Consider the following 18,640-nt stretch of genomic DNA (forward strand, 5'->3'; position numbering starts at 1 on the left):
TACAGGGCCCGGCACGGGCGCATGCGGGTGCCTGGGGGGCTCCCCGGGGGGGGACCCGGCCGCCTGGGACCCCCCCCCCAACAAAAACCCCCGGGGGGACCCCAGGCGGCCGGGGGGGGGCGGAAGGAGGAGGAGGGGGGTGGGGAGGTTAAAGTGCCGTGTGACATTCAGCCTGAGCTGGGAACGGGGTGGAGGGGGGGGGGTTTGGGGAGGGGGGGGCAGCATCGCCGCCGGACCCCCGGGATGGCGGGAGGGATATCCAGGGACCCCCTCCTCACCCCCGGGGGGGCGGAGCGAGCAGCCAAACACGAGCCACGTGCAGGGTTGGGTTTTTTTTGGGGGGGGGGAGGTGGGATTTTTGGAGGGGGGGGGGGGGATTGGGGGAGTGGGGGGTTACAAAAATAACCACCGCGTCCAGCAGGCCGGCGCCGTCCATCGCTGCCACGAGTTGTGTCCGGGCTCTGCCGGGGGGGGGGGGGGGGCGCGGGTGGGGGGGGCTCAGACCACCGTGCTGATGCGGTTCCCCCCCTTGGGTTTGGGGGGGCCCTGGCCGGCCTGGGCCAGGGGCGAGGTGGGGCCGGCGGGGGAGTGGGGGCTGAGGGGGGTGTGGGGCGAAGGGGGCGGCAGGGGGGGGTAGGAAGGGTGGGGCGGGATGGGCGAGTGGGGGGGCGCGTGGTGGTGGTGATGATGATGATGGTGGTGATGGGGAGGGGGCGCCGCCCCCCCCCCGCCGCCGCCGCCCCCCCGTAGGGGTCCCCCTGCCGGCCCCCCGACCCCGCCGGGCCCCCCGAACACGAAGTGCTTGGCCGGGGCGGGGGGCGGCGGCGGGTGGTGGTGCGGGGGGGGCCCGGGGGGATACGCGTGGGACAGCCCGTGGTGGGCGGGCGCGGGGCTGTAGAGGGGCAGGGGGCTCAGCGGCTGCCGGGGGGCGCCGGGCGGAGCCCCCCCCCTCTTGCCGGGCCGGTGCAGGGTGTAATGGGGGTGCGGGGGGGGGAACCCGCCGCCGGGGGGGCCGTGCTGTTGGGGGGGCGCCGACAAAGGCGGGGTGGGTCCCCCGTGGAAACGCGGGGGGGCCCCGGCGGCGATGGCCGGCAGCGGCGGGGGGGGCGCGGGACGGCTGGGAGGGGGCGGCTGCTGCGGGTACGGCGGGGGCGGCGGAGGGCCCGGACCCCCGCCGGCTCCCGCCGAGCCCCCCCCGGGGCCGTGGCAGTACTGGGCGTGCAGCGCCTGCAGTTTGGAGGGGCCCTCGGGGGGAGGCGCGGGAGGGGCGTGGTGGTGGTGGTGGTGCGATGAAGACGCCGAGGATGAGGAGGCCGAGGCCGACGTGGGACCCCCCGCGCCGGGGGGCGGCCCGGCGGGGCCTTTCCCGCGGCGGCTGCCGAACAGGGAGCCCAGGAAGGAGGAGGAGTTGGAGACGGGCCGGGCCGGGGGCTTGTAACCCTCGGGGGCGCCCCCAGGCCCGCCCGGGCCCCCCCGAGCCTGCGGTCGGGGGCTGCTGATGATGGAGCCCTGAAAGGGGGCGGGGTTAGGGTGGGGAAGACACGCCCCTTATCGGGATGTGCCCCCGCCCATCGGTGAGAAAGCCACGCCCTTTCTGCGTACAAGCCCCGCCTACAAGCCCCAAGCTGAGCTCCCATTGGTGGATAAGAGCGGCCATCAGCGGGTTGGCCCCACCCCCAGATCATGCACAAGCCCCGCCCCATCCACACAGGCCACGCCCCTCTTCAATATGAAGCGTAGGTTGGGAACCTGGGGCGGGGCTAAAGTGGGAGGGGCTTGGGTGTGGTATTGAGGGGTGTGGCACTCAGGTGTGACATTTAGAGGGCGGCATTGGGGGGGTGACGTTCGGGGGTGGCGCTTAGGGTGACATTAGGGATGTGGCACTCAGGGTGTGGCACTTAAGTGTGAAAGGGGTGTGGCACTCAGGGGTGTGACATTAGGGCGTGTGACAATCGGGGGTGTGGCGTTCAGGGGTGTGACAGGGTGTGATATTAGAGGGTGTGGCACTCAGGGGTGTGGCTCTGCGGTGTGGCATGAGGGGTGGGACAACCAGGGGTGGGACACTCAGGGGTGTGACAGGGGTGTGGCATTCCGGGGTGTGACATTAGGGTGTGTGACAATCAGGGGTGTGACATTCAGTGGGTGGCACTCAGGGGTGTGACATTCAGGAGTGTGACAGGGTGTGACATTAGAGGGTGTGGCACTAAGGGGTGTGACATTAGGGGTGTGACAACCAGGGGTGTGGCACTCGGGGCGTGGCACTCAGGGGTGTGACAATCAGGGGTGTGACAGGCAGGTGACACTCAGGGGGTGGCACCCAGGGTGGCACTGTCCCCCTCACCTCGATGGTGCTGTCCAGGGACCCCACGCTGTTCCGCCGGCCCCGCTTGCCTGGGGGGGAGCAGTGGGGGGGGGGCAGTGAGGGGAGACCCCCAGGGGACCCCAAATACCTCAGGAGACCCCCCAGGGCACCCCAAATCACCCCAAACCCCTCAGGAGACCACCAGGGGACCCCAAATCACCCCAAATCACCCAGGAGACCCCCAGGAGACCCCAAATCACCCCAAGTCACCCAGGAGACCCCCAGGAGACCCCAAATCACCCCAAATCACCCAGGAGACACTCCCAGGGCACCCCAGATCACCCCAAACCCCTCAGGAGACCACCAGTGGACCCCAAATCACCCCAAATACCTCAGGAGACCCCCCAAGGGACCCCAAATCACCCAGGAGACCCCCCCAGGGCACCCCAGATCACCCCAAATCACCCAGGAGACCCCCAGGAGACCCCAAATCACCCAGGAGACCACCAGGGGACCCCAAATCACCCCAAATCACCCAGGAGACCCCCCAAGGGACCCCAAATCACCCCAAACCCCTCAGGAGACCCCCAGGGGACCCCAAAACCACCTCAGGGAACCCCAAACTCCCCCAGGGCACCCCAAACCCACTCGTGAACAACCCAGACCCCTCCATGGACACCCCAAAGCCCCCAGGGGACCCCAAAACCCCCCGTGGAGACTCCAAACTCCCTCCCAGTCCCTCCCAATCCCTTCCAGTCGCTCCCAGCCTCTCCCAGCCCCATCCCAATGGCTCCCAGTCCCTGTCCCAGTGCTCCCAGTCCCTCCCAGTCCATCCCAATCCCCCTCCCACTCCCTGTCCCAGTTGCTCCCAGTTGCTCCCAATCCCCCTCCCAATCCCCTCCCAGCCCGTCCCAGTGCTCCCAGTCCCTCCTAGTGACTCCCAGTCCGTCCCAGCCTCTCCCAGTGCTCCCAGGCCCTCCCAATCCCCCTCCCAGTGGCTCCCAGTGGCTCCCAGTCCATCCCAATCCCCCTCCCAGTGGCTCCCAGCCCTCTCCCAGTGGCTCCCAGTGGCTCCCAGTCCATCCCAATCCCCCTCCCAGTGGCTCCCAGTCCCTCCCAGTGGCTCCCAGTCCCTGTCCCACCCTCTCCCAGTGCTCCCAGGCCCTCCCAATCCCCCTCCCAGTGGCTCCCAGTGGCTCCCAGTCCATCCCAATCCCCCTCCCAGTGGCTCCCAGCCCTCTCCCAGTGGCTCCCAGTGGCTCCCAGTCCATCCCAATCCCCCTCCCAGTGGCTCCCAGTCCCTCCCAGTGGCTCCCAGTCCCTGTCCCACCCTCTCCCAGTGCTCCCAGGCCCTCCCAATCCCCCTCCCAGTGGCTCCCAGCCCTCTCCCAGTGGCTCCCAGTGGCTCCCAGTCCATCCCAATCCCCCTCCCAGTGGCTCCCAGCCCTCTCCCAGTGGCTCCCAGCGCTCCCAGTCTCACCGCTGTCGGACAGGTCCCGCAGGGAGCTGCTCAGGGCGCTGCGTTTGAGCCCCTCGGCGCCGAACGCCTCCTCCAGGCTGCTGCGGCTGAGCCCGTTCAGCGCCTCGCGGGGGGGGCCCGCGCCCCGCGGCCCCGCCACGCCCTTCTGCTTCTCCAGTTCGGCTGGGGGGTCACACCGGTGACCACCGGTCAGCCCAGTGCCCACCAGTGACCACCAGTGCCCCCCCAGTCAGCCCAGTGCCCCACGCCCTTCTGCTTCTCCAGTTCGGCTGGGGGGTCACACCGGTGACCACCGGTCAGCCCAGTGCCCACCAGTGACCACCAGTGCCCCCCCAGTCAGCCCAGTGCCCCACGCCCTTCTGCTTCTCCAGTTCGGCTGGGGGGTCACACCGGTGACCACCGGTCAGCCCAGTGCCCACCAGTGACCACCAGTGCCCCCCCAGTCAGCCCAGTGCCCACCAGTGACCACCAGTGCCCCCCCAGTCAGCCCAGTGCCCACCAGTGACCACCAGTGCCCCCCCAGTCAGCCCAGTGCCCACCAGTGACCACCAGTGCCCCCCCAGTCAGCCCAGTGCCCACCAGTGCCCACCAGTGACCACCAGTGCCCCCCCAGTCAGCCCAGTGCCCACCAGTGACCACCAGTGCCCCCCCAGTCAGCCCAGTGCCCACCAGTGACCACCAGTGCCCCCCCAGTCAGCCCAGTGCCCACCAGTGCCCACCAGTGACCACCAGTGCCCCCCCAGTCAGCCCAGTGCCCACCAGTGCCCACCAGTGACCACCAGTGCCCACCAGTGCCCCCCCAGTCAGCCCAGTGCCCACCATGCACCCCCAGCATCCCCAGGCCCCTTTCCCAGTGCTCCCAGTGCCCGTTTTGGTGTTCCCAGTTCCCATCCAGAGCTCCCAGTGCTCCCAGTGCCCCTCCCAGCACTCCCAGCGCTCCCAGCACTCCCAGTGCCCCTCCCAGTGCTCCCAGTGCCCCTCCCAGCAGTCCCAGTGCCCCCAGTGCCCTGCCCAATGCCCTCAGTGTTCCCAGTGCCCCTCCCAGTGCTCCCAGTGCTCATGTTGGTGCCCCCAATCCCCCTCCCAGTGCCCCCAGTGCCCCTCCCAGTGCTCCCAGTGTCCCCAGTCCCTCTCCCAGTGCCCCCAATCCCCCTCCCAGTGTCCCCAGTCCCTCTCCCAGTGCTCCCAGTGCCCCCAGTGCCCTGCCCAATGCCCTCAGTGCCCCCAGTGCCCATGTTGGTGCTCCCAGTGTCCCTCCCAGTGCCCCCAGTCCCTCTCCCAGTGCTCCCAGTGCCCATGTTGGTGCCCCCAATCCCCCTCCCAGTGTCCCCAGTCCCTCTCCCAGTGCCCCCAATCCCCCTCCCAGTGTCCCCAGTCCCTCTCCCAGTGCTCCCAGTGCCCTTCCCAGTGCCCCCAGTGCCCATGTTGCTGCTCCCAGTGCCCCCAGTGCCCTGCCCAATGCCCTCAGTGCCCCCAGTGCCCATGTTGGTGCCCCCAATCCCCCTCCCAGTGCCCCCAGTGCCCCTCCCAGTGCCCCCAGTGCTCATGTTGGTGCCCCCAATCCCCCTCCCAGTGCCCCCAATCCCCCTCCCAGTGTCCCCAGTGCCCCTCCCAGTGCCCCCAGCGCTCCCAGCGCCCGGGCCCGCTCACCCTCCACTCGGTATTTCTCCATCTCCTGCACCTCGGCCACGGACTCGCGCAGGTCGCTGGCGAAGCGCAGCCGGTCCTGGGGGCTTGGGGCGTTGAACACGATCAGCACCTTCCGCTCGCCCCCCGGCGCCGCCGACAGCAGCTTGATCCCGAACTGGTAATCTGGGGGGACACGGAGGGACATTGGGGACAGGGACACCCCCACGGGGACAGGGACACCCCGACAGGGACAGGGACACCCCCACGGGGACAGGGACACCCCTTGGGGACAGGGAGACCCCCTGGGGACAGGGACACCCCGACAGGGACAGGGACACCCCCACGGGGACAGGGACACCCCTTTGGGGACAGGGACACCCCCCGGGGTCAGGGACACCCCTTTGGGGACAGGGACACCCCTTTGGGGACAGGGACACCTCCCGGGGTCAGGGACACACCCCGGGGTCAGGGACACCCCTTTGGGGACAGGGACACCCCTTTGGGGACAGGGACACCTCCTGGGGACAGGGACACCCCCACGGGGACACCCAGCTTGATCCCGAACCGGGAATTTGGGGGCACAGGGTGAGGAGACCCTACGGAGGCAGGGGTGGGGGGGCAGGGGAGCATTTCGGGGGCCGCGTGGGACGTTCCGTGAGGAGCACCATGGGACATCCCGACAGGGACACCGTGGGATGGTCAGTGGGGACACTGTGGGATGTCCCAATGGGGACCCTGTAGGGCCCCATAGGATGCCATGGGGCTCTGTGGGGCCCTTTGGGGTGCTGTGGGGCTCTTTGAGGCTCTTTGGGGCGCCGTGGGGCTCTTTGGGGTTCCGTGGGGCTCTGTGGGGCTCTTTGGGGCTCTGTGGGGCTCTTTGGGGTTCCGTGGGGCTCTTTGGGGCTCTTTGGGGCGCCGTGGGGCTCTTTGGGGCTCTGTGGGGCTCTGTGGGGCTCTTTGGGGTTCCGTGGGGCTCTGTAGGGCTCTGTGGGGCTCTGTGGGGCTCTTTGGGGCGCCGTGGGGCTCTGTGGGGCTCTGTGGGGCTCTTTGGGGCGCCGTGGGGCTCTTTGGGGCTCTTTGGGGTTCCGTGCGGCTCTTTGGGGCTCTTTGGGGCGCCGTGGGGCTCTGTGGGGCTCTTTGGGGTTCCGTGGGGCTCTTTGGGGCGCCGTGGGGCTCTTTGGGGCTCTTTGGGGTTCCGTGGGGCTCTTTGGGACTCTTTGGGGCCCCGTGGGGCTCTTTGGGGCTCTTTGGGGCACCGTGGGGCTCTGTGGGGCTCTGTGGGGCTCTTTGGGGCTCTTTAGGGTTCCGTGGGGCTCTTTGGGGTTCCATGGGGCTCTGTGGGGCTCTTTGGGGCGCCGTGGGGCTCTTTGGGGCTCTTTGGGGCTCTCTGGGGCGCCGTGGGGCTCTTTGGGGCTCTCTGGGGCGCCGTGGGGCTCTGTGGGGCGCCGTGTGGGGCGCCGCGTGGGGCTCACAGGCGTTCTGGAAGAGCTGCATGTGCATCTCCACCAGCGGGAAGCTCTGCCGGAAGCTGTAGGTCACCAGGATCTTCTTCTTCTGGAAGATCTTCGTCACCTGCCGAGGCCACGGGGTCACCAGGGCACGCCGCCCGCCCAGGGGTGAGCGCAGCCCCGGGACCACCCGGGACCCCCCCCCCGGGACCCCCCGGGACCCCCCGGGACCCCCCCCGGGACCCCCCACTCACCACCAGCAGGTCGTTGAAGAGGAAAACCTCGCGCTGGTGCAGCCCCAGGCGCTGGGGCCGGTTGGGGTCGGGCACCTCGTAGAGTTGGCAGCAGCAGACCAGGCGCCGGTGGGGCAGGGACAGCACCTGGGGACAGCGCTGGGCTCACACCTGGCGTGGGCGGGGGTCTCACCTGGGGTGGGCTGGGGTCACACCTGGGGTGGGCTGGGGTCACACCTGGCGTGGGTGGGGGTCTCACCTGGGGTGGGCTGGGGTCACACCTGGCATGGGCTGGGGTCACACCTGGCGTGGGCGGGGGTCTCACCTGGGGTGGGCTGGGGTCACACCTGGGGTGGGCTGGGGTCACACCTGGCGTGGGCGGGGGTCTCACCTGGGGTGGGCTGGGGTCACACCTGGCATGGGTTGGGGTCACACCTGGGGTGGGCTGGGGTCACACCTGGCATGGGTTGGGGTCACACCTGGCGTGGGCTGGGGTCACACCTGGGGTGGGCTGGGGTCACACCTGGCGTGGGCTGGGGTCACACCTGGGGTGGGCTGGGGTCACACCTGGGGTGGGCTGGGGTCACACCTGGCGTGGGCGGGGGTCACACCTGGGGTGGGCTGGGGTCACACCTGGGTTGGGCTGGGGTCACACCTGGCGTGGGCTGGGGTCACACCTGGGGTGGGCTGGGGTCACACCTGGCGTGGGCGGGGGTCACACCTGGGGTGGGCTGGGGTCACACCTGGGGTGGGCTGGGCCATGGGGTGGTGCTGGTGGCCTTGGACCCTCACTGGGGTCACCCGGAGGTGTGGGGTGACCCTGAATGTCCCACAGGGGTCACTTTGAGTGTCCCCCACAGGTGACCCCAAATGTCCCACATGGGTCACCCCAAATGTCTCACAGGGGTTCCCATGGGTCACCTGTGACACTCCCTGTGGGTCACCTGGAACACCCCCCATGGTCACCTGTGACACCCCCCCTGGGGTCACCTGTGACATCCCTCCTGTAGGGTCACCTAGAACCTGTCCCATGGGTCACCTAGAGCATCCTCCCCACCACAGGATCACCACCTTTGGGTGGCCTAGAACATGTCCCCATGGGTCACCTGTGACACCCCCATGGGGTCACTTGGGACACCCCCATGGGTCACCTGTGACACTCCATGGGGTCACCTGGGGACATCCCCCATGGGTCACCTGGGGACACACCCCATGGGTCACCTGGGGACACTCCCCATGGGTCACCTGTGACACCCCCCATGGGTCACCTGGGGACACGCCCCATGGGTCACCTGTGACACCCCATGGGTCACCTGTGGACACGCCCCATGGGTCACCTGTGACATCCCATGGGTCACCTGTGACACCCCATGGGTCACCTGGGGACACTCCCCATGGGTCACCTGTGGACACCTCCCATGGGTCACCTGTGACACCCCCCATGGGTCACCTGTGGCACCCCGTGGGTCACCTGGGGACACGCCCCGTGGGTCACCTGGGGACACGCCCCATGGGTCACCTGTGACACCCCATGGGTCACCTGTGACACCCCCATGGGTCACCTGTCCCACCCCGCGGTGACCCACCGGTTTCTTGCCGACGATCATGCGCTCCACGGCCTGGACCTGGGACACGTGGTCGTCGTTGGTGCGCAGCTCGCGGCTCTGGATGCGCTGGTAGATGCCCACCAGCATGTCCCGGGGGATGTCCTCGCCGTTGTCCACCCCTGCGTGACACCCGGGCCCGCTCTAGAACCCGGGACGCCTGGGGCCGCTCCAGAACCCGCAGCAAGCCCCACAATCTAAACCCTGCGACGGCTGGTCCTGCTCTAGAACCTGCAACTCATCAGCCTGCTCCAGAACTCCACACTCACTGCTGGCTCTACACCCCACTGTGCCCATGACCAACTCTGGAACCCACGCGGCTCTAGAACCCGCGACGCCCAGCCCAACTCCGGGACCTGTCACACCTGGACCCCTTCTAGAACCCCCAATACCCAACTCCGCCCTAGAACCCTCGTCACCAGCATCTATTCCAAACCCCCAAGCACCCAGACCCGCTCTAGAACCTGCGACCTCTGGCCCTGCTCCAGAACCCGCGCCCCCAGCAGGGCCTCACCTCGCAGGTTCTTGATGAAGTCCTCGAGCTTCATCTTGCGCTCGGCCTTGACGCTGGGGCTGTACATGTCGGTGTTGAGGAGGATGATGGCGAAGGCCAGGATGAAGATGGTGTCCGGGTTGCGGAACTGGCGCAGCAGGGCCGCGTTACACACGCAGTAGCGCTGGCTGCGGGGCGGACAACCCCCACGGCCCAATGGGGTCACGGCGCCCCCCACGGCGTGCCCCCACGCCCCGCGGGGTGACCTCTGCGCCCCACGGCCGCCCCTGAAGGTGGGGCGGCACCCCAGGGGCTGTAGGGTCACCTGGAACGTGGGTCACCACCCCACAGACCCTCCTTGATCCATTGGGTCACCTAGGACATAGGCCACCACCCCACGGCCCCTCTGTGACCCACAGGGTCACCTAGAACATGGGCCACCACCCCACAGCTCCACAGGGTCACCTAGAACATGGGCCACCACCCCCATGGCCCCTCCTTGATCCACAGGGTCACCTAGAACGTCACCCTGTGGTCCAGGGGCCGTCCCCCAGTGTCCTGCCAGTCCATAGGGTCACCTGGTCCCACAGGTGCCACCAGCCCCTTGTGTCCCCCTCTCAGTCCATTGGGTCACCTGGAACAGGCCCAAATGTCCCACAGGTGCCACCAACCCCTCAGTCCATAGGGTCACCCAGAACATCACCACGTGGTGACCACACCACTGCTGGTGGCAGGGACAACTCAGTGGGGACGTGGGGACGGGGCGACACGGGGACATGAGGACACGGGGACATGAGGACACGGGGAAATGGGGACGTGGGGACACGAGGATGTTGTGACACAAGGACACACGGACACGGGGACATGGGGACACGGGGACACGGGGACAGGGACCCACCCCTCACCTGAAGGCCTCGATCAAGCGCTCGACCTTCTGCGCCTCGCCCTGCACCCGGATGTGGGACTGGAACTTCCGCAGGGCCTCGTCCAGCTCCATCCCCGAGAAATCCATCTCGTCCACCACGCAGCTGCCAGAACCAAATGGGGCTGGGGTCCCGGGATGGGGCTGGGGTCTCGGGATGGGGCTGGGGTCCCGGGATGGGGCTGGGGTCTCACCATGGGGCTGGGGGTCCCGGGATGGGGCTGGGGTCTCGGGATGGGGCTGGGGTCCCGGGATGGGGCTGGGGTCTCGGGATGGGGCTGGGGTCTCGGGATGGGGCTGGGGTCTCACCATGGGGCTGGGGGTCCCGGGATGGGGATGGGGTCTCGGGATGGGGCTGGGGTCCCGGGATGGGGCTGGGGTCTCGGGATGGGGCTGGGGTCCCGGGATGGGGGCTGGGGTCCCAGGATGGGTCTGGGGGTCCCGGGATGGGTCTGGGGTCCCGGGATGGGGCTGGGGTCCTGGGATGGGTCTGGGGTCCCGGGATGGGGCTGGGGTCTCGGGATGGGGGCTGGGGTCCCAGGATGGGTCTGGGGGTCCCGGGATGGGTCTGGGGTCCCGGGATGGGGATGGGGTCCCGGGATGGGGCTGGGGTCCCGGGATGGGGCTGGGGTCCCGGGATGGGTCTGGGGTCCCGGGATGGGGCTGGGGTCTCGGGATGGGGCTGGGGTCCCGGGATGGGGCTGGGGTCTCGGGATGGGGCTGGGGTCCTGGGATGGGTCTGGGGTCCCGGGATGGGGGCTGGGGTCCCAGGATGGGTCTGGGGGTCCCGGGATGGGTCTGGGGTCCTGGGATGGGGCTGGGATGGGTCTGGGATCCCAGGTTAGGTCCCGGGATGGGTCTGGGGTCCCAGGATGGGTCTGGGGTCCTGGGATGGGGCTGGGATGGGTCTGGGATCCCAGGTTAGGTCCCGGGATGGGTCTGGGGTCCCTGGATGGGTCTGGGGTGGGTCTGGGGTCCTGGGAGGGGTCCCGGGATGGGGCTGGGGTCCAGGATGGGTCTGGGGTCCTGCAATGGGTCTGGGGTCCGGGTCTGGGGTCCAGGTCCGGGATCCAGGACAGGTCTGGGGTCCTGGGATGGGTCTGGGGTCCGGGTCTGGGGTCCAGGTCCGGGGTCCAGGACAGGTCTGGGGTCCTGGGATGGGTCTGGGGTCCGGGTCTGGGGTCCTGGGATGGGTCTGGGGTCCGGGTCTGGGGTCCGGGGTCCAGGATGGGTCTGGGGTCCAGGACAGGTCTGGGGTCCTGGGATGGGTCTGGGGTCCGGGTCTGGGGTCCTGGGATGGGTCTGGGGTCCGGGTCTGGGGTCCGGGGTCCAGGATGGGTCTGGGGTCCGGGTCTGGGGTCCTGGGATGGGTCTGGGGTCCGGGTCTGGGGTCCTGGGATGGGTCTGGGGTCCGGGTCTGGGGTCCGGGGTCCCCCCTCACTCGAGGACGTCGCGGTTGAACTGCTTCTGGCGGTTGCCCAGGAACTCGCCGATCATCTGCCGGCTCAGCCCCTTCCGCTCCAGGATGAAGTGGGCCACGCCCACGGGCGTGTCCGACAGGAAGCCCCTCTCGATCAGGTACTGGATCCCCTTCTCCGGCTTCCTGCAGGTGGTCACCCGGGGAGGTCACTCCGGCTCTAGAACGTCACCTGGCCCCGGTTCTAGGGACACCTGGTCATCTACGGGGTCACCTGAGGGTCACCCTGCTTTGGGGTCACCTAAGGTGAGGTCCACTTCCCTAAAGGGTCACCTGGAACGTTGTCATGTCTTGAGCCACCTGGTCATCTCTGGGGTCACCTGAGGGTCACCCTGGTTTGGGGTCACCATCATCATGTCTTGAGCCACCTGGTCATCTACGGGGTCACCTGAAGGTCACCCTGGTTTGGGGTCACCATCATCATGTCTCGAGCCACCTGGTCATCTACGGGGTCACCTGAAGGTCACCCTGCTTCAGCGTCACCTAAGGTGACGTCCCTAAGGTGTCACCATCATCATGTCTCAAGCCTCCTGGTCATCTGTGAGGTCACCTGAGGGTCACCCTGGTTTGGGGTCACCTAAGGTGAGGTCCACTTCCCTAAAGGGTCACCTGGAATGTTGTCATGTCTTGAGCCACCTGGTCATCTCTGGGGCCACCCAAAGGTCACCCTGCTTTGGGGTCACCTAAGGTGACGTCCCTAAGGTGTCACCATCATCATGTCTCGAGCCTCCTGGTCATCTATGGGGTCACCTGAGGGTCACCCTGCTTTGGGGTCACCTAAGGTGAGGTCCACCTCCCTAAAGGGTCACCTGGAACGTTGTCAGGTGACCTGGAATTTCACCTTAGGGCTACCTAGAACTTTACTGTAGGGCCACCTAGAACATCGTTGTGGGGTCCCACAGGGCCACCTCAAAACCCCTCGTCCTCGCTATGGGGTCACCTAGAACGTCCCCACATCCTCGCTATGGGGTCACCTAGAACGTCCCCCTGCCCTCACCACGGTGCCACCAACAATCCCACCCCGGCCTTTCCCTGGGGGACCACGGGAACGCCCCATGACCCCACGGCCGGACCCGCAGACCCCACCCCACACCCCCCACAGCCCCCGTGTGCCCCATGGACCTCACCCCACACCCACCATAGACCCCACCCCACACCCACCATAGACCCCACACCCCCCACCCCACACCCCCCACAGCCCCCGTGTGCCCCACAGACCCCACCCCACACCCTCCACAGCCCCCATGTGCCCCACAGACCCCACCCCACACCCACCACAGACCCTGTGTGCCCCATGGACCCCACCCCACACCCACCATAGACCCCACCCCACACCCCCCACAGCCCCCGTGTGCCCCACGGACCCCACCCCACACCCACCATAGACCCCACCCCACACCCACCATAGACCCCACAGACCCCACCCCACACCCCCCACAGCCCCCGTGTGCCCCACACCCCCCACCCCACACCCACCACACCCCCCACCCCACACCCACCACAGCCCCCGTGTGCCCCACAGACCCCATCCCACACCCACCATAGACCCCACCCCACACCCCCACAGCCCCCGTGTGCCCCACAGACCCCATCCCACACCCACCATAGACCCCACCCCACACCCACCACAGCCCGTGTGTGCCCCATGGACCCCATCCCACACCCCCACAGACCCCACCCCACACCCCCACAGCCCCCACCCCACACCCTCCACAGCCCCCGTGTGCCCCCCACGCCCCCCCCCGCCCCCCCCGGCCCCCCGGCGCGGCCCCTCACTTGTTGAAGAGGTTGAGGCCGATGCGGTACTGCCGCCGCTGCACCACGTCGTTGTTGAGCGCCGGCGAGTCCCAGCTCTGCCGCGGCTCCCGCTGGTACGTGGCTTTGCCGGGGGCGCCGGCGGCGCTGGGGGGCTGCGGGGGGGCGCTGGGCGGCGGCGGGGGCGGCGGCGGGGGCCGCCGGAGGCTGTCCCGGGACGAGGAGCCCGAGGAGCAGTTCAGGGTCTCGTTGGAGTTGGAGCTGCTGCCCAAGCTCTCGTTGTCCCCCTCGGAGCCTTCCTCGGCAGCGGGAGGCGGCGGGGGGCCGGGGGGCGGCGGCGGCGGCGGCGGCGGCGGCGGCGGGGGTCCCTCGGGGTGGAAGCAGCGGTGGGGGGGTCCCGAGCGGGGTAAGGTGCCGCCCCCGCTGCCCTCGGGCTCGTAGGGACCCCCGCGGTTGATGGAGCCGCGGTCCGAGCGGTCGCTCAGGTCGGCCGAGCTGTCGCTCGGGGGCTCCACGGTCAACAACGGGGGATGTCCCCCCCCGGCCCCCCGCCCCCGGCACTCCAGGCACGGGGGGCCCCGCCGGGGGGGCTCCTCGGGACCCCCCCAACGCTCGGCCGGGCCGGGAGGGTTGGAAGGGGGCGGCGGAGGGGGTGGGGGGGCGGGGGGAGGCGGCGGACCCCCGGTGTCGGGGGGGGGCTCGGGGCTGGGGGGTCTCTCGGGGGAGCGGGGGGAGCCGGGGAGCCCCTCGTCCATGTACAGGGTGACGTCGCTGGCGGAGGTGGCGGCGCTGTCCCCCGCGGGGGGGGCCGGGGCGCCGGGGGGGACCCCGCGACCCCCCCCCAGCGCCTCGTCGATGGAGGCGGCCAAGGACTTCACCTGCGGGGACAGGAGACCCCCCGTGAGCCCCCCCGTGAGCCCCCCCGTGCCCCTCTGCGCACCCCACATGGGCTGCAGGCCCCCATAACGGCCCCTGTGACCCCCATGACCTCCCCAGGACCCCCAAATCCCTGTGACCCCCCCATGGCCCCTGTGACCCCCCCATGACCTCCCCAAGACCCTCAAACCCCTGTGACCTCCCCATGACCTCCCCAAGACCCCCAAACCCCTGTGACCCCCCCATGGCCCCTGTGAACCCCCCATGACCTCCCCAAGACCCCCAAATCCCTGTGACCCCCCCAAATCCCTGTGACCCCCCCCAAATCCCTGTGACCCCCCCATGACCTCCCCAGACCCCCAAATCCCTGTGACCCCCCCATGACCCCTGTGACCCCCATGACCCTTGAACCCCCTATGACCCTTTAACCCCCAGGACCCCCCGACCCTGTAACCCCCAGGACCCTCCTGACCCCCCCGACCCCATAAGCCCCAGGACCCCCCTGTGACCTCCATGACCCCCCTGATCTCCCTGACCCTGTGACCCCGTGACCCCATAACCCCCAGGACCCTCTGACCCCTGTAACCCCCATAACACTGCTGGACCCCCTTGACCTCGTGACCCCCCTGACCCCAAAACCCCCCTGACCCCCACAACGCCCCTTGACCCTTTGACCTCCCTGACCCCAAAACCCCCCTGACCCCCGTGACCCCCATAACACCCCTTGACCCTTTGACCTCCCTGACCCCATAACCCTAACCCTGACCCCCCATAACCTCCCTGGACCCCCCTTGACCCTGTGACCCCCGTGACCCCCATAACCCCCATATAACCCCCTGACCCCTGTGACCCCCATAACCCCCCTTGACCCTGTGACCCCCATGACCCCCATAACCCCCATATAACCCCCCTGACCCCCATGACCCCCATAACCCCCATATAACCCCCCCGACCCCCATAACCCCCCCTGGACCCCCCTTGACCCTGTGACCCCCATGACCCCCATAACCCCCATATAACCCCCCCGACCCCCATAACCCCCATATAACCCCCCTGACCCCCATATAACCCCCCGTGGACCCCCCTTGACCCTGTGACCCCCGTGACCCCCATAACCCCCCCGTGGCCCCCCACCTGCTGCGCGAACGCCTCCTCCAAATCGGCGCCTCCGGGCCCGAAATCAGCCGACGCCGACAGCTGCCGGGGGGGGCTCCCTGCGCCCCCCACCCCGGAGCCGCCCCCCACCGCCGTCCCCTCGCCGGGACCCCCGCCCCCATCCAGGCCGGCCCTGCAGGACCCCCCGTAACGGGGGGCTCGGCGGGGCCCCCCCAGGACCCCCTCGTCCAGCGAGGCCGGTTTGCCCTGGAAGTAGGGCGGCGGCGGCGGGGGCGGCCCCGGGGCCGGGGCCGGGGGTCCGCGGTCGTACTCCTCGAAGGAGAACTGCAGGCGCAGGCCCGGCAGCGCCAGGCGCCGAGCCCGGCCGCCCTCGCTGCGCAGCCGCTCGAACTTCTGCGCCATGCGGTAGCGCCGGAACGCCGCCTGGATGGTGCGGGCCGCCCGCCGCGAGCGGAAATAGCCGCCGTACTTGCGCTCCAGCATCTCCACCTGCGGGGACACCGGGACATGGATGGGGACACCGGGGTGAGGGTGGGGACATGGGGACACACGTGGGGACGTGGGGGTGAGGGTGGGGACACGGGGATGAGGACACGGGGACACAGGTGGGGACGTGGGGATGAGAATGAGGGATTGGGGACGGGGGGATGAGGGTGAGAACGTGGGGTTGGGGACATGGGGACACGGGTGAGGGTGAGGACATGGAGACATAGGTGGGGACATGGGGATGAGGGTAGGGACATGTGGATGGGGACGAGGATGAGGACACGGGGACACACGTGGGACATGGAGGAGAACATGGGTGGGGACATGGGGACATAGAGGTTGGATGAGAACGTGGGGTTGGGGACATGGCGACGTGGATGAGGATGAGGACACGGGGACACACGTGGGGACATGGGGACGTGGATGAGGATGAGGACACGGGGACACACGTGGGGACGTGGGGATGAGTGTAGGGACGTGGACGGGGACGAGGATGAGGACATGGGGACACAGGTGGGGACATGGAGGAGAACAGGGGTGGGGACATGGGGACATAGAGGTTGGATGAGAACATGGGGTTGGGGACATGGATGATGGTGGGGACACAGGTGGGGACATGTGGACAGGGATGAGAACATGGATGGGGACATGGGGACATGGATGGGGACATGGGGACACATGGGGACGTGGGGATGAGGGTGGGGACGTGGACGGGGGTGAGGATGAGGACATGGGGACAGGTGGGGACGTGGGGATGAGGATGAGAAGGTGGGATTGGGGACATGGGGACAGGGATGAGGATGGGGACACAGGGACACGCATGGGGGCGTGGGGATGAGGGTGGGGACATGGGGAACATGAGGAACGTGGAGGAGGATGGGGACATGGGCGGGGATGTGAGGACACGGAGACACGGATGACCAGGGGACATGGGGACATGGATGGGGACGTGGGGACGAGGATTAGGATAGGGATGGGGGACAGAGGTGGGGACATGGCGACATGAATGAGGGTGGGGACATGGGCAGGGACGTGGGGACAGGGATGATGAGAACACGGGTGGGGACATGGATGAAGATGGGGACACAGGTGGGGACATGGGGACACAGACGACACAGGTGTGGATGTGGGGACATGGAGGTTGGATAAGAACGTGGGGTTGGGGACATGGATGAAGATGGGGACATGGGGACAGGGATGATGATTAGAACATGGGTGGGGACATGGGGACATGGAGGTGTGGATGAGGATGGGGACACGGGGACACAGGTGGGGACGTGGGGACATGGAGGTTGGATGAGAACGTGGGGTTGGGGACATGGGGACATAGATGACAGTGGGGACACAGGTGGGGACATGGAGGTGTGGATCAGAACGTGGGGTTGGGGACACAGGGACAAGGGTGGGGACGTGGGGACATGGATGAGGACATGAATGGGGGACATGGGGACACAGAGGGGGACACGGGTAGAGACATGGGGACACAAGGACATGGGGATGGGAAAGGGGACATGGGGACACAGAGGAGGACATGGCTGGGCACATGGGGACACGGGGATGGGGACGGGAGGACATGAGGATGGGGACACGGCGATGTGGATGAGCACACAGCGTTGGGGACATGGGGACATGGGGATGGGGACATCAAAACATGGATGGGGACACGTGGCCACGGGGACCAGGAGGGGACAGGGCAAAGAGAAGGACACGGGAGGCAACACCCAGGGAAGGAGGGTGGGCAGCAGAGAGAGGGGACACGGTGGCCTCATATGGGGACAGGGACCCTGACAAGGGTCTGGGGACCATGACACAGGTTTGGGGACATGACAAGGGTCTGGGGACCATGACGAGGGTCTGGGGACCATGATGAGGGTCTGGGGACCATGACAAGGGTTTGGGGACCCCAATGAGGGTTTGGGGACCCTGACGAGGGTTTGGGGACCATCACACAGGCTGGGGACTGTCCCACGTGGTTGGTGACCATCGCACATGGTCTGTGACCATCACACGTGGCCCACAGTCCGCGACCCATCCCGGGAGTGTCCCCAGGGGTGTCCCCAGGGGTGTCCCCAAGGTGTCCCCAAGGTGTCCCCAAGGTGTCCCCAAGTACCTTCTTGTCCTGCAGGTCGGTGGAGAGCTCGTAGCTGTCGCTCAGAGCCTTCGGCCTCTTGCTCTCCTCCTCCTCCTCCTGCTTGCGCAGGGCCACGCTGGCGGGCTGGGGGGGCAGCCGGGGCCAGGCCACGCCCGGGGAGCCCCCCCCGGGGCCGCCCCCGGCGCCCCCCGGGCCTTGGGGGGCCGGCTGGGGGAGGCCCCGGTACGGGGGGGGTCTCCCGGGGCTGTCGGGCACCGGCCCCCCCCCCCTCGCTGCCGGGGGCTTCGCCGTCCACGCTGCGGGGACACCGCGTCACCCCCAGGCCGGGACCCCCCGGAAACACCCCAGGAGACCCCAAAACCACCCCGGGACCCCCCAAAACCCACCCCAAATCACCCCAGGACCCCCCAGACCACCCCGGGACCCCCCTAAACCCCCCCGAGACCACCACAGGTGCCCCCAAGACCCTACAAAGAGTCTGGAGGCACCAAGGTGGGAATCAAGGGGACACGGGGACAGACAGACACACGGACATGGGACGTAGGGACACGGGGACGGAGACACAGGGACATGGGGACACGGGGACAGACAGACAGACGTGGATGTGGGACATGGGGACAGGGACATGGGGACAGAGACACATGGACGTGGGACATGGGGACAGACAGACACATGGGGACACGGGGACAGACAGACAGACACGTGGATGTGGGACACAGGGACATGG

The 18,640-nt window shown here is 68.4% G+C and overlaps 1 protein-coding gene across 1 annotated transcript in view; it reads right to left on the minus strand.

Annotated features, from left to right (window-relative positions):
- Positions 1 to 435: 435 nt before the first annotated feature.
- Positions 436 to 18,640, minus strand: part of LOC136284522 (IQ motif and SEC7 domain-containing protein 2-like) — a 31,707-nt gene continuing 13,502 nt past the window's right edge. Inside the window, 14 exon segments of the mRNA XM_066174867.1 lie at positions 436 to 1,509; positions 2,342 to 2,391; positions 3,783 to 3,944; positions 5,433 to 5,594; positions 6,884 to 6,983; positions 7,114 to 7,239; positions 8,679 to 8,818; positions 9,211 to 9,377; positions 10,095 to 10,217; positions 11,553 to 11,714; positions 13,365 to 14,221; positions 15,354 to 15,824; positions 17,932 to 18,165; positions 18,167 to 18,209. Of these exon segments, the coding sequence (XP_066030964.1) occupies positions 499 to 1,509; positions 2,342 to 2,391; positions 3,783 to 3,944; positions 5,433 to 5,594; positions 6,884 to 6,983; positions 7,114 to 7,239; positions 8,679 to 8,818; positions 9,211 to 9,377; positions 10,095 to 10,217; positions 11,553 to 11,714; positions 13,365 to 14,221; positions 15,354 to 15,824; positions 17,932 to 18,165; positions 18,167 to 18,209 (3,808 nt within the window). The 3' untranslated portion in view covers positions 436 to 498.

The sequence above is a fragment of the Chamaea fasciata genome, unplaced genomic scaffold (assembly GCF_029207755.1).
Source record: "Chamaea fasciata isolate MVZ Bird 193981 ecotype frontalis unplaced genomic scaffold, bChaFas1.0.hap1 SCAF_1054, whole genome shotgun sequence".
Taxonomy (NCBI): domain Eukaryota; kingdom Metazoa; phylum Chordata; class Aves; order Passeriformes; family Sylviidae; genus Chamaea; species Chamaea fasciata.